The sequence below is a fragment of the Callionymus lyra genome, chromosome 6 (assembly GCF_982586985.1).
Source record: "Callionymus lyra chromosome 6, fCalLyr1.hap1.1, whole genome shotgun sequence".
NCBI classification, from domain to species: domain Eukaryota; kingdom Metazoa; phylum Chordata; class Actinopteri; order Syngnathiformes; family Callionymidae; genus Callionymus; species Callionymus lyra.
The window spans coordinates 8424573-8437729 of NC_141823.1; the positions used below are offsets into that span (position 1 = coordinate 8424573).

General features: G+C 38.6%; 1 protein-coding gene across 1 annotated transcript in view; it reads left to right on the forward strand.

Annotated features, from left to right (window-relative positions):
- The window catches only part of celf6 (CUGBP Elav-like family member 6), a 233279-nt gene that overhangs the window by 194793 nt on the left and 25329 nt on the right, over positions 1–13157 (forward strand). Inside the window, exons 8-11 of the mRNA XM_087793539.1 lie at positions 2806–2955; positions 4020–4082; positions 5332–5412; positions 11844–11987. Coding sequence (XP_087649665.1) covers positions 2806–2955; positions 4020–4082; positions 5332–5412; positions 11844–11987 — 438 coding nt within the window. The remainder of the gene's footprint in view (positions 1–2805; positions 2956–4019; positions 4083–5331; positions 5413–11843; positions 11988–13157) is intronic.

Here is a 13157-nt window from a genome sequence, read left to right on the forward strand (position 1 = left end):
GAATACACATGTTCAGTATTTTGAAATTCTTAATGTGTGAACTATAAAATTCTTAAAATAATGTAAAAAAAACTCTTTGATTAGTATTTTAGCTTAAAACGATAGATTTACCGATAAAAGTTTTCATTTATTTTTAATTATTTTTTAAGATGGTTAAAAAAACTCTTTGATTAGTATTTTGGTGTAAAATTATAGATTTACTCATAAAATATTTATTTATTTTGAATTATTTTTTAAGATGGTTAAAATAAAAATCTTAATTAAAATTCAATATAAGTTTACCTTCTAGCTAAAAAAAGTGTTTCTTGATAAAATCTGGTTTAAAGTTTTATTATTAATTATTTTATATATAATTTGAACCTAATATGATTATATATTTTTGTTCTTGTTTCACATTTTCCTTTAACAAAAATCTAATCTATTAGATGTTTTATGAAACGAACCAGAAAAACAAACAAAAATACTTTGTCCGGACGTTAGCAAGTCTTTAATTTGACAAATTGTCCTTCGTCCAGGTCCTTGAATCGGTGACACACGGTTCTTGACTTTGTATCTCATCATTAATAAGAATTAAAGAGGCGGCAGTAAAGCAGACTCACCGTTTCACCCTTGTTACCTATCCGAGCCTCTCACTTACGGACCCGACGCCGACGCCAGTGTTGCCTTAAAGGAACTCCTGAGCGAGGCATGATGGGAGGAAATGTACAACATTCCCTGACACTCATTGGCAGCCATGTTCTTACTGTCTCTCTCTCATTATCTCCCACACTTTCCTGTCGCTCGCTCCCCCCTCTGCGTCTCGGTGACAGTGTTTCGCTCTCTGGGAACGCTGCCAATCCGATGACTTTGGAATGCCGAGTCCTTGGCTTATACAATAAAGGAGCAAAGATTTGTGCGAGATAATCCTGGACCTCGGACTGAACTATCGTTTTGGCCCTTGTCATGAGAAGCTTTGATGGCTCGACACTAAGTAGGCAGGCCGCCCGAAGGCAGGGTCGCCGCAAATGTATTAAATAAAGTGGCTCGCCCGTGCACCTGCCATTTGTAATCCACGAGGCCTACATTTACCAGCTAATGCATATCAAACATAATCCTACATGACTTCAATGCCCTTCACCCGGATTACAGATATAATAAAATTCCACCGGCACCAAAAGGGCACGGACAAAGATGGCCGACTCGGAATGTCACGAGGTTGTTGTTGAAAGTCATGACGGTTTTGTGTCTTCATTAACTGCACTTTCAAGGTTATTTACCTGGATTATCAAGCCTGTGCACGTTTAATAATGAGAATATAAGAGTGTGACAAGAGCTGCCGGGAATATTTGACCTGCGCCGGGTTGCTTATCTTAAAGAGTGTGACCCTTTAAATCCTCGGCGCCGGTGTGCAAATCCTAGGAGGAGTTTTAAGGCTTCATTTACCTTCAGCGTGTCATGTTTTAGCTGAGATTTGAAAGTGTATGTTGTCAATCTTCTGACAAAGGTCTGACTCAGGTTATCCAAGGCATTCTTACTTTTGGAAAACATGTATACACATCATTTATTAAATTATTTATGTGTCAGTTGTACTGCTCATAAAAACAAAACAAAATGTAGGTCAAAATACTTGCTCAAAAATGATGAAATTCTGATGTTGTCAAAGGAGTGCCAATACTTCAGACAACATCAGAATTTCATCATTTTATAGTAACCCTAAAACAATGTTGAATATACATTATTAACTAAAATTTGTTGTCACTGTCACAAGTCATATGACGGTTCGGGCAGAAGTTAGAAGTTACGTGACACCAAAACCTTCCTTGATCCAGATACAAGTCATGTATGTACAGATTGGAATCCAGTCGTAGGATTCCAGATCCTACTAGTAGAGATTGGAATTCCGATCTGTACTAGTACAGATGGGAATTACTCCTACTCCAGTAAGAACTGGGATCTGAATAATGGAATTCAAAATCTGTCCTAGGAGGATTCCAGATTATATTTGTAAGTAAGTAAGTAATTTGTATTTATATATCACTTTTCCAGACCAGGGTCACAAAGCGCTTAAACAATAAAAACAATACTAAATAAAATATATACTTTAAAAGTCAAGATAATACTGAGAACAAAACAGGAGTTCCAGAAAAACAAAGGAAAAATGAGTGAATTCCAATCCCTACTACTGTATTAGGATCTGAATATTGTCCTCGGACAGATTGGAATTCTACCAGGACCATCTCCAATTCTAATAGGAGAAACGTACATTACATCGGATTAATCAAACCCTCATCCTAACCCTAACCCATATCAATATTAAGATCCCAGTTCAGTAGCAGAATTCTAATCAGTAATAGTACCAATACTAGTAGAAGAGATTGGAATTCCAATCTGTGTTTAATTCTACATCTTTGCTGCCATGTCAAAGTGATCAAATAGTTGTGATTGGTTGACTGGGCGACAAAGCACTACAGAAGCTGTTTCAGTATGTGAATTAAAATGACATTTAAATCATCACCACTTCACACATTTCATTTAATGTAAGGATTTTCAGAACGTAACCCTCGCTATGAGATGCTTAGTTAAATGTGGAACTGCTATGTATTTATTTAGATTACTTCAGAGAGTGGTTTCACTCACGGGATAACCAGGAAGTGAGCCTGACACACCCAAAAAGAAGTAAATTAAAGACGCGTGTCCGACTGTTAACTAGATTTAACTCGCACACTACATCTCGTAGAAATGTGCTTTTTATTTCACCGTTGAAAATAATTTGAAAATAAATATGCTTTACCGGCGTCTGACTTGTAACCCCTATCTTCTCTGCAGGCACCAGCACACCTCCGGGCATCTCCGCCACTGCCGTGCCCAGCTTAGCCACTCCCATCGGGGTGAACGGATTCAGCGCCCTTCCACCCCAAACCAACGGGCAGCCCACCTCTGAGCCCATCTACACCAACGGCATCCATCCTTACCCAGGTGAGAACCTCCAACATGTGACCCCATTTACCAAGACATTATTGGGCTGATTTTTAAATTATTTGGGTTTTAGATTTTGATAAAATTCTTAAAAAAGTCTTGCTGATCCAGATGGTAAGCTCTAACCTCAGGACAATTGAATCACCTTGTCGATACATGAATTAAACATGTATTCAAAATATGTTTTTCCAAATTATTTTGCTAACAAAGAGACAAATACATGCAGGGATCACATTATAAAATAGCAAAAAATATATTCAACCCTTATCTTTTCTTAATTTACATATCTTATCTTGAAAACAAATGTGTTTGAGGTATCCCTTGTGTCGTGTCTCGGTCTAGGTGAACGACCTGCCTGGCATTTGTTTTCGGGTATTTGCTTGACCCTGAGAAAACACGAGGGTTTGCTTTAAAAAAAAAAAAGCATAAATATCATGAGATTAGTTCAGAATAAATTTAAGGATTTGTTTTTCGGCTGAGAATGATTTTGTATCGATCATTTCTTGAACTCTGGAGCTCTGGAGGAGTTGGTATTTGAGCAGCGTAATTTTATCCAATAACTTTAATCATGACAGAATTTATAAACAGACAAATACAATATTCAGTAGATACTAGATCGTTGAAAATGTAAAGTTTGGACTCCGAAATTGACGTTCCGGTCGGACCCGGAGCTCGTGAGCCGACAAAAGTCAAGATTTGAGAGCAGCCAGCGCCGGTATCGTGATGAATCCATCATTTCACTCCTCAGTCTATTCTGGTTAATTTGATGAGTTTCTCTGACCTTCCCGATCCGGGAGGATTCCTGAAGTCGGGCCCGGCCCTGCATTATGCAGAGACAGCTGCAATTGTAATGAACTACAAAGTGGTTTGTTTGGCACCTTGTAAATATTTAATGCAAACATCTGCGACCAAAAGGCCATTTTGAAGAACGAGAGATATGACTTCCTGAATTTTACCCCTCCTCGCCCGCCGCCTCCGTGTGATCTCACCCGGCGTGTGTCAACCTGCTCCACATTATTGGTGTGTCACTGACCGACTTGTGTCGTCTCTTCATGTCTCTGCAGCACAGAGTCCAACGGTGGCCGACCCGCTCCAGCAGGCTTATGCCGGCGTCCAGCACTACGCAGGTGATCTGTCTCTCCCTCTTCCCTCGCTCGCTCTCTCACTCCCTCCATCTGTCCCTTCTATCACTTCCCGCTCTGTTTGTCACACCAGCAGACTAGAGGTGGCGTAAACACAACAAATGTGAAGATGGTATTAAAAGAAGAGAAACCAGAGAATAACAAATCATTCATGCAGATGAACATAGTTGTGTATTACGCTCGGTAGTAGAGCGAGTACAACGTGGATCAAAAACAGCTTCTTGCAATTATTACTGTTTGGAAAACACAAATATTTAAACAAGACATGACTTTTGATTTTGTGTATTACAAGGTTTTCAGGGAGAGAGAATCATCGATGCTACTATTGTCCATTGTAATATGAACAAGAAAGTATTTGCACAATAAATCACAAAATATTACACAAAACGACATGTTATTTACAACAGAGATTAACTCATAATTACACACCTTACCTATTTAAAGCAGCACTACACAACATTTTCTCATTTATTCTTATAATTTAATTATTTTTAACCTCATACCTTGTGTTGAGGTCAAAAAACAAATGTGTTTGTTATATCCCTTTTGGTGTCCCTGGGTCAAGGTGAACGACTTCCAAAGCTGAATATATGTTTTTTTAAGCCAACCCTAGTCCTATCCCTAGCCCTAACCCTAAATCTGTCCCTAACCCTAACCCTAACCCAATCCATATCCCTATCCCTAGCCCTATATATATATATATCACTAACCCTAACGCTAACTCTATCCCTAACCCTAACCCTAGGCCTATCCCTATCCATAACCCTATCCCAGTTTTCGGCCTTTAGGTCACCCTGACTCTGAGATAACACAACGGTTAAACTGTCAATAATTTGAAGTTTATTTTGAGCCATTTACTATTAACTAGAAACAGTCGTCATTATGCTGTAGTGTCTTATGATTTTTGGAAAATCTACAGAAGAGACTGTTTCAAATATTGCATGAAGTGAGTGGAAAAAAAAGATGTTTAAAGTCAATCAATGACAAAAACACGAAAACCTAGTTTCACGACATCAGCAAAAGATATAGGAAAACATTTGCGATTACCTACGAAAATGTACTATAATCAGTTGCATAAACGTTTTACAATCAGTCATGATAGTTGTGTCTGGTCGATACCGTCGCCTTTGATCTCCGAACATCTCGGGTTGACGTTCCAACTCCAACCCAGAGAGATACGCAACTGAAGAAAATAAAAAATAATAACCCGCTTCCATCTCTCCCTTTGCAACAGCAGCCTACCCTGCCGCCTATGCGCCAATCAGCCAAGCGTACCCCCAGCAACCAACCATCATCCCCCAGCAACAGAGGGAAGGTAAGAGCCCACCCACCCAAGATAAAAGGTGATAATTGCCATGTTCCATTCCGATGTAGCCGTGCTGCTTTGAATTAGCGAGGGAGGGGAAGAGCCGCGGCTGCGAGGAAGCGTTGGGAAGAAAAAGGAAAAAAAGGTTGAAAGAGACGAACATTAGCAGTGAGACGGAAAGTTACTCCGTCATTATTCAAAAACTGCACTAATTCAAACTGGCTGTATTGGACGGCGTAATCAGTCCATTACAATGTGTTTAAGTGGTTATAAATATTCATCAGATTAATTAGCTGCATGCATAATCATTTATTACCATTCCTAGTGTAGTTTTCACCCCGGTGCCGTAATAAAGGTGCACTCTGACGCGGGATCACTCTTTATGACAGGAGGCCTCGTTCTCAATTACGCGTCCATACGATGGTACGCATGAATATTCAATAAAAGTCTGCTCTGAGCCCGCGGGAGTTCATTTTTTTTGTTTCCGTATTTTATTTATTTTCCATCGGGGAGTTCGTTCGGAGGGCAACGCTCCAGATTCGGGTTCAGACAGATTCGACAAACAAGGCGAGCTAAGCGCTGGCTTAAAGTGATAGTTCACCCAGAATTAAAACTTCACTCATTTCTTCTACTCGCCCTCATGTCGACTAACGGTCGGGATTATTTTCAGTGTAATCCGTGTCTTTTTGGGAGTAAATGTATATCCATGTGACAGCCGCGAACGGTGCTCCCTTTAAGTGTCTAAAAAGACACTAAAAAACATCCATATACCTCCAAACTGCTCTTGTAATGGCAACCCAATAAGAGAAATATCATTTTAAATCAAAATTCTAAGATGGTTTTGAGCAGAGCTCCCACTGTCTACTGGCCACACCACTACAAGTTTGGGTTTCCTGTCTGTGTAGCATGTTAGCCTTTTAGCTTCTGCTACAAACAAGCTTAAAATATAGATTTTTACATTTTTTTTCAGAAGTATTCCTCATGTCGAGGCTTCAGTACAAGATGGATGTTACAGACGAGCAGTACGGAGGTATTTGGATGTTTTTAAGTGTCTTTTTGGACTAAGATAAAGCCAAATGAGCTCCAGTCGCTACATTAGCATGAACATACATTTTCGCCTATAACTCCAAAACAGAACCAATTACTCAAATAATCCAAACCCTTTGTCGCCACCAGGGTGAGTAGAAAAGAGTATAAATTAGACTTTTAGGTGAACTATCCTTTTAACCCTTTTTTTATCTAAGGGTCAAGGTGACCCAGAGGCCAGAAAACTGGTTTAGGGTTAGGGTTGGTAAACGACCTCACTGGCTTTCATAAATACAAAGGCAGTGATGTAGGTTGTTCACCTTGACCCAGAGACAACACAAGGGATACCACAAACACATTTGTTTTCAGGCCTCCGGGTCACCTTGACCTTAAGCCAACACAAGGGGTTGAACCAATTTCAAAAGGCAACGTTCTTTGTTAATAGGAAAACAAAAACATTGTTTCTTTTTTTTTAAATGATACGCAAAACTTTAAGTATAAATAGTTCGATAAGATAGTATTTTCCAACTAAAACAAAAAGAAAAACAAATAATTGTGTTGAATCTGATTGTTTTAGCTTGCAAGTCGTTGTCTTGGTCCACTGGTCAAACTGGGATTCCAAACCTATGCCCCCTGCTCTCATTCAGTCATAAAACATATATAAAATATTTAGTTTTTTGAGCTTAAAATCACCCAAATTTGTTTATAAGATCGAAGATAAACGTATATATTTTTTTAACCTGGTCCAGAAACATACAAAGACATTTTAAAATATGAAAGACAAAGTTATTTATGTTGTTAAATTCGATGTCTTTGTTATCTTCCAAAACATTTAAAAAATCCCAAAACGTATGTTTAGTGTCAGGGGGATCTAGTTGTGAGGGAGAGAATCATCGAGTTCAGGAGTTTTTAATGTAAAAACATGTAGTATAAAAACGTTTATTTTGTCTCAAGAGCTGATATTTGTTCCCCTTTTTTTGCAAACACTGTCACTGTCAACATTTACGACATAGGTTTGCTGAAATAATTCAGAAATGATCCATGGAATGAACTTTCCATTGGCTACATTTGTGACACACACACACACACACACACATACACACACACACACACACACCACAGAGCTATTTCGGTCCAGCCGGTGGCCAGTCTCAGTATTGACCCGCCCTCCCTCTGGGCTCTGGCAATTCTCCCAGTCAGTCTCAGTCGGCTGACACAGTCTGCGGTGCTGCCTCTTAACAAGAGAAGCCTTGACCTGGATGCACACACAGACACACACACACACACCGACGCACACAGACACACACACACACACACACTGCAGCCTCGCTTTCAACCTCCCTTTGAAATCTATCAATTTCTCTGTGATAGTCGTCACTTTCCTTTTGTGTGTTTGTGAGTCAGCAAAAGGAAATCCTCCCAAATCCTCAGCAATTTCCTGTTCAAGCACAACGATGGAACTTTTGCTTCTGTATTTCATACAAACTTGAAAGTTTCTACAAGAAAGTCAAATAGGCAACAACTTGTTTGTGTTCATGAGGCTAAGATCTCACTTGTTAGAGAGTTTACTTTGAGATATTAAAGAATACAACTTTATTCTGAACAAAAAATTAAAAATATATATTTTTGCTAATGAGATATTTTTGCATTTTATTTATTTTTAATAATTCAGGATTAATAATTGTTAAGACATCAATAAATCATAGGTTTGATATTAATTAAAGTTAAGTTAAAATATAAAAGGAAAGAAAAAGCAAGTTTTTTAACTGAGTATACCATAAACATTTACTTGACCTGATAATTTGAAAAGCTTGTGGCCCTTTGGCTGTATTTATGTGTCCCTAAAGAGGAAGGAACTAACAATTTCCATTTTATTATTTATCAGTAGTTTAGCTATACATTTGACTAGATAGATAGATTTCATTGATCCTTTTAGAGATCTCCTTCGGGAATTTTGGTTTCCAGTTCACAGCAGACGATAATTTCATAAAAACAAGAAAAAGAACAAAGTGCAAATCAAAAGAACAAAGGGCAAGTGATGACAAAGAGCAAATATAAAGAACATAGATCAAAGGTTACAGGACTACAGGGTTTTTCTGTTGTAGGATTTTTTTTGGAGTTTATGAGTATTTATTCCCCTCAAAAATATGAATATAATATATAGTGAAAATAAAAATATCAATATCAAATTATAATATATTATTATTAGACTATATACAGTATAAGATAAAATGCAACACAATATAGGAAAGGACTTGCAGGCTTTCTGTGTGGAGTTTGTATGTTTTCCCTGTGTTTCATTGGTTTACTCTGGGCACTCCGGTTTCCTCCCACAGTCCAAAAACCTGTAGATGTTGATGTTGAAGTCAATAAGCGGCAGAAAATAAATGAATGATTGACAGTACAATATATTTTTAAGTAGTTTTCAGCTTGATTGTACTGTTTTATTGTTTTGTGTAACTTGCTATTTTAGGTTTTCCCTTTGTATAACGGCTTATTCCCCTTTATTTGTGATTGATGGCTCCTCACAACAGTCACTGTATAAAATTTGGCCCCTGAGGAAAGTAATTGCCCACCACTGTGTTACACAGTTTTAAGATTGAGCTTAACCGACCCTATTGAACAGCCAAAAATACATCTGAACAAACTGTGTTGGGACTTTAGATCTTGGCTCCTTGAAAGTTTTAAGTAAGTAAGTTTTATTAAGGGATATTATTTTCAGTCTGTGGTGTTTCTTTAAGAAAACTGTGTCTTTGTGAAAGCTAGGGTGGCATGAAAAATTTGCAGACAGACAAAAAATGATATAATTAGTATTAAACCCTTGTGTTGTTCTCTGGGTCAAGGTGACCCAAGGGACTTGTACACAAATGTGGTTTTAGTATCCCTTGTGTTGTCTCTGGGTCAAGGTGAACAACCTCCGTGGCTTTCAGAAACACGGGCCCTCGGGTCACCTTGACCCAGAGACAACACAAAGGTTAATAAAATACACTTTTTTATAAAGAAAGAATTGGAAAAAATGGCAACAGTATAAATGAAATGAAGGAAATATGATTAAAAGTAAGTTTTTTTGCACCACAAAAATGTTAATAAGCATTATTTTCAAGGGCAACCTTTTGTAAAAACAGCAAAAAACAATAGCACTACAGGCAATAAAAAAAAAAATTAAAATTAATAAAAGCTACTTTGAACAAAATGCTGAATCAGCACGAGCCCTGGGCTGGTTTTCTCTTCAACAAAGAGTTTGTCTTTGACTTATTTTCACTTGTTTTTAGGCTTATATTGTAAGAAAACGTGACTTAAACGAGTGTTTTGATGTGTCAAGAGTCACGTATCGAATGACTCACCCGGGACCACTGACCTCGTCCATTAAAAACTCCTCCCGAGTGTCAAGATTGAAACTTTTCAAGCTCTCGTGTGATACCATGATTCATTCAGGGGCATTTTTTTTTTTTATTTGACCACCTAGCTGGGTCCGGCAAGAAGTGGTCCTGGGCGATAACCACAAGGCTGCTCGTGTTCCAGAGGAGAACGCTCCATCCATGCACACCAAGTCGTCCGTGTTTCTTTTCCTTCAAACACGCTTCTTCTTTTCAAGCCATGAATTTATCATGAGACACCCAAACAGACTGAGCTGAAAACCAAACCTTTAAATGTGCAAGGGCAAGAAAAAAAATCTGTCAGGTTGTGTGTGTCCGTGTGTGTGTGTGTGTGTGTGTGTGTGTGTGGGGGGGGTTGTGTGTGTGTGTGTGTGTGTGTCCTCTATCTGAGCTCAGGCAGAGCAGCACTACAGCCCGGCCAACACCGCAGACGTCTTATCAGCCTTCTCACAAGGCCCAGACTCGCCTCGTCATGCTATCACCCCGAGCACTGAGACAGGAGAGAATGCTGGTCTGGCTGCTCACAAACTGTGCTCCAGTCTATCACGTCTCTCTCTCTCGCTCGCCGCCTCACTCCAAGTCTTCAGATTGGGACGGCACACTGTGTGGCAGAAAGGTTGATGAGTGCAGAGGAATGGAGAGATTGGACGAGAGCCTGACTGTCACACAGTAATTGGGGCAAAAACTTGGCTTAGGTCTTGATGTGTGTGCTTCCTCCGCTCGTCTCTATCAAGTCCTGCCGCACCAGAAATAAACCGGGTTTCGTGTCAACACAGTTATTATTTATCCCCCCGATATCTCCAATAACTACCCATTAAAAAACCGACAAAACTTTTGTGCTTCTATCAATGACGTGGGGAAAAGGTTACTTTTATTTAACTTTATTTCTACTTATTTTATGGGAAACAAGGTTATGAGATCGTTACATTTTTTGTTGTGGTCTGGATTACCATCTGTAACCAGGAAGGTTTTTGAAGGATTTGTTAATGACTTGTATGGCTTATACCTGCTATACTTTACTTCAGGACTTGAAAACTAAAAAACTAAATTAAAAAACATAAAAAAAAAAAGTGCACATAGTACCTAGTGGTTAACGCAGACATTGGCAAATGTATGCAACAACGGTTTTGTATTGTATTTATTAATGTGCTTGATATTCAAACTTCATAAGTTCTTTGTTTATGATTTATTTTTAACTTTTTATGAACATTAATTGCCCCTCAAAATGATAACATATACATGTCATATTCATGTCAATTATCATTAGTTTCCTAGTTTAATTTAGGTTTAATTTATGTTGATTTCTTTTTATAAAAAATAGCCTTTTTTCGGGGGGGTTTCAATCATAAATTGGCTCTACACTTTTCTTTATTTTGCAGATGGCCCCTTCACAACATTAGTATAACATGAGGCCCCTGAAAAAAATGGAATTGTCCATTCCCAGGCTCAATGCCGCACAACCCAAAAGGTTGAAGGTTCCCATCCAATTTGAGGCAACCCTTGTCCTTTGTTTGTCGAGCTTGTACATTCTCCTTGTGCCTATGTTGCATTAATATGGGCTCATAGGCCTGTCCAGGGTGTCCCCCGCCTCTCGCCCTTTCAGCTAGAAATCTTGATTTAAGGTTTGTGAAGAAGGATCGAAAGATAAAGAAGATTCTGACCAAAAATAACATCTCACTGCAGAAAGTCAAATATTCTTCAATATCTAAACCTCTATTTAACCAAGCATCAGGAAAACTCAGTTTAGATCTATACTTTAGCTATTAAGCTGGTTAATAGTGCAAATATAAAATAATTTGTGGATGGAAAAAAACTGGAAAATATCAATTTAAATTGGGAAATTAAGTGTGAACATAGATTCAGTTCAACTTATTTCAGTTGAAAAAGAGCCCGGTTAGAATATCTGCTGCTTCGTTTCCGCTTTATTGCCGGTTCAGGAGACACATTTATTTTTTTATTGACATGAGCTGTGATTCAATGATTTGAATCGAGAACTTCCCATCTTTTAACTTCCTTGTTGTGTTTCCTCTCCCGCAGGACCGGAAGGCTGCAATTTGTTCATTTATCACCTGCCGCAGGAGTTCGGAGATGCCGAGCTCATGCAAATGTTCCTGCCCTTTGGCAACGTCATCTCTGCCAAAGTGTTCGTGGACCGAGCAACCAATCAGAGCAAATGTTTCGGTGAGTCTCCACAAACAGTGACTCATGTGATGTTTTGGTTTTTTTTATTAGGTGAATGACACACATGTGTTTGAAGTGTTTGTGACGCACCCTAGCCAGAATCTATTGTTACTTTTACAATGATTTAAAAAAAAGCTAGCTAATACTACTATTGAATCAAACCCTTCTTTGCATTGATAAGGAGTTTATGAAGCTTCATTAAGCAGCATCTTCATCTATAGCGTCTACTGGATGGTACTTTTTTCTGTTTGATCTTTGAGCAACTATTAATATATACAGTATATATAAACCATTTTTTCTAGCCAAAAAAGCTATCTGTGCTCGCAAAATGACAACACTGTTTCATGAAGCTTCATCAGACCATCACTTCTCCATATATCAAAACACCTCTAGTTAACGCTCACATATATAATGTCCACACTTTATTTAACTTGCGAGCTAAATCCTGAAAGATCCCGGTAACGACTGAGGACCAGAGGATACAGTCGGGCTTTTAAAGCTTATGTTTTGGCCGTATTTTCACTAGCTAAACATATACTACAGTTTCTTCATACATTTTTAAGGTGTCCATACGAAGATGCTACTTTAGTTACTGAAACCTGATCCCATGGTAGATAGTTGAGATAAAAAAACGATAGTACCACATCTTAACCTCCACACTTGCCAACGATGATGTCCAAATCCCCATCTCCAAGTCCTCCCTAAAAGTAAGGGGGAACAAGAAGTCCCTTGAATAGGCTCCATGCCAAATAGGTAATAACAAGTTTTGATAATCACTGTAACATTGTACAGTATTAGAAATGGTTCACTACACAGTTCCAGCCCCGAATTAACTCAACTTTAATCGACATGACACTACTCTATTGTGTTTCCATTGGCCATGCTACATACTCTCTCAGTGGGGGGCCCCCATAACATAAAAACGCAAAACTTGGCAACAACTTTTCAGACCCTCATACCGTACTCTTTTAAAGAAAATTACGGATTGTTTCTTGCGTTGGGGATCAAGTTCCTGAGGTCACTGTCTGACGAATAAGTACCCGGCAGTCGGTTAATGTAACATTTTTAGTGCCAGCTCGGCTCTCTTGGAACCAGAGTGAAGCAGGCACTAAAAAAATAGTATCTTCTTCGACGTGCTCGGCTTCTGGAAGCATAAAAATGAACCGGCTA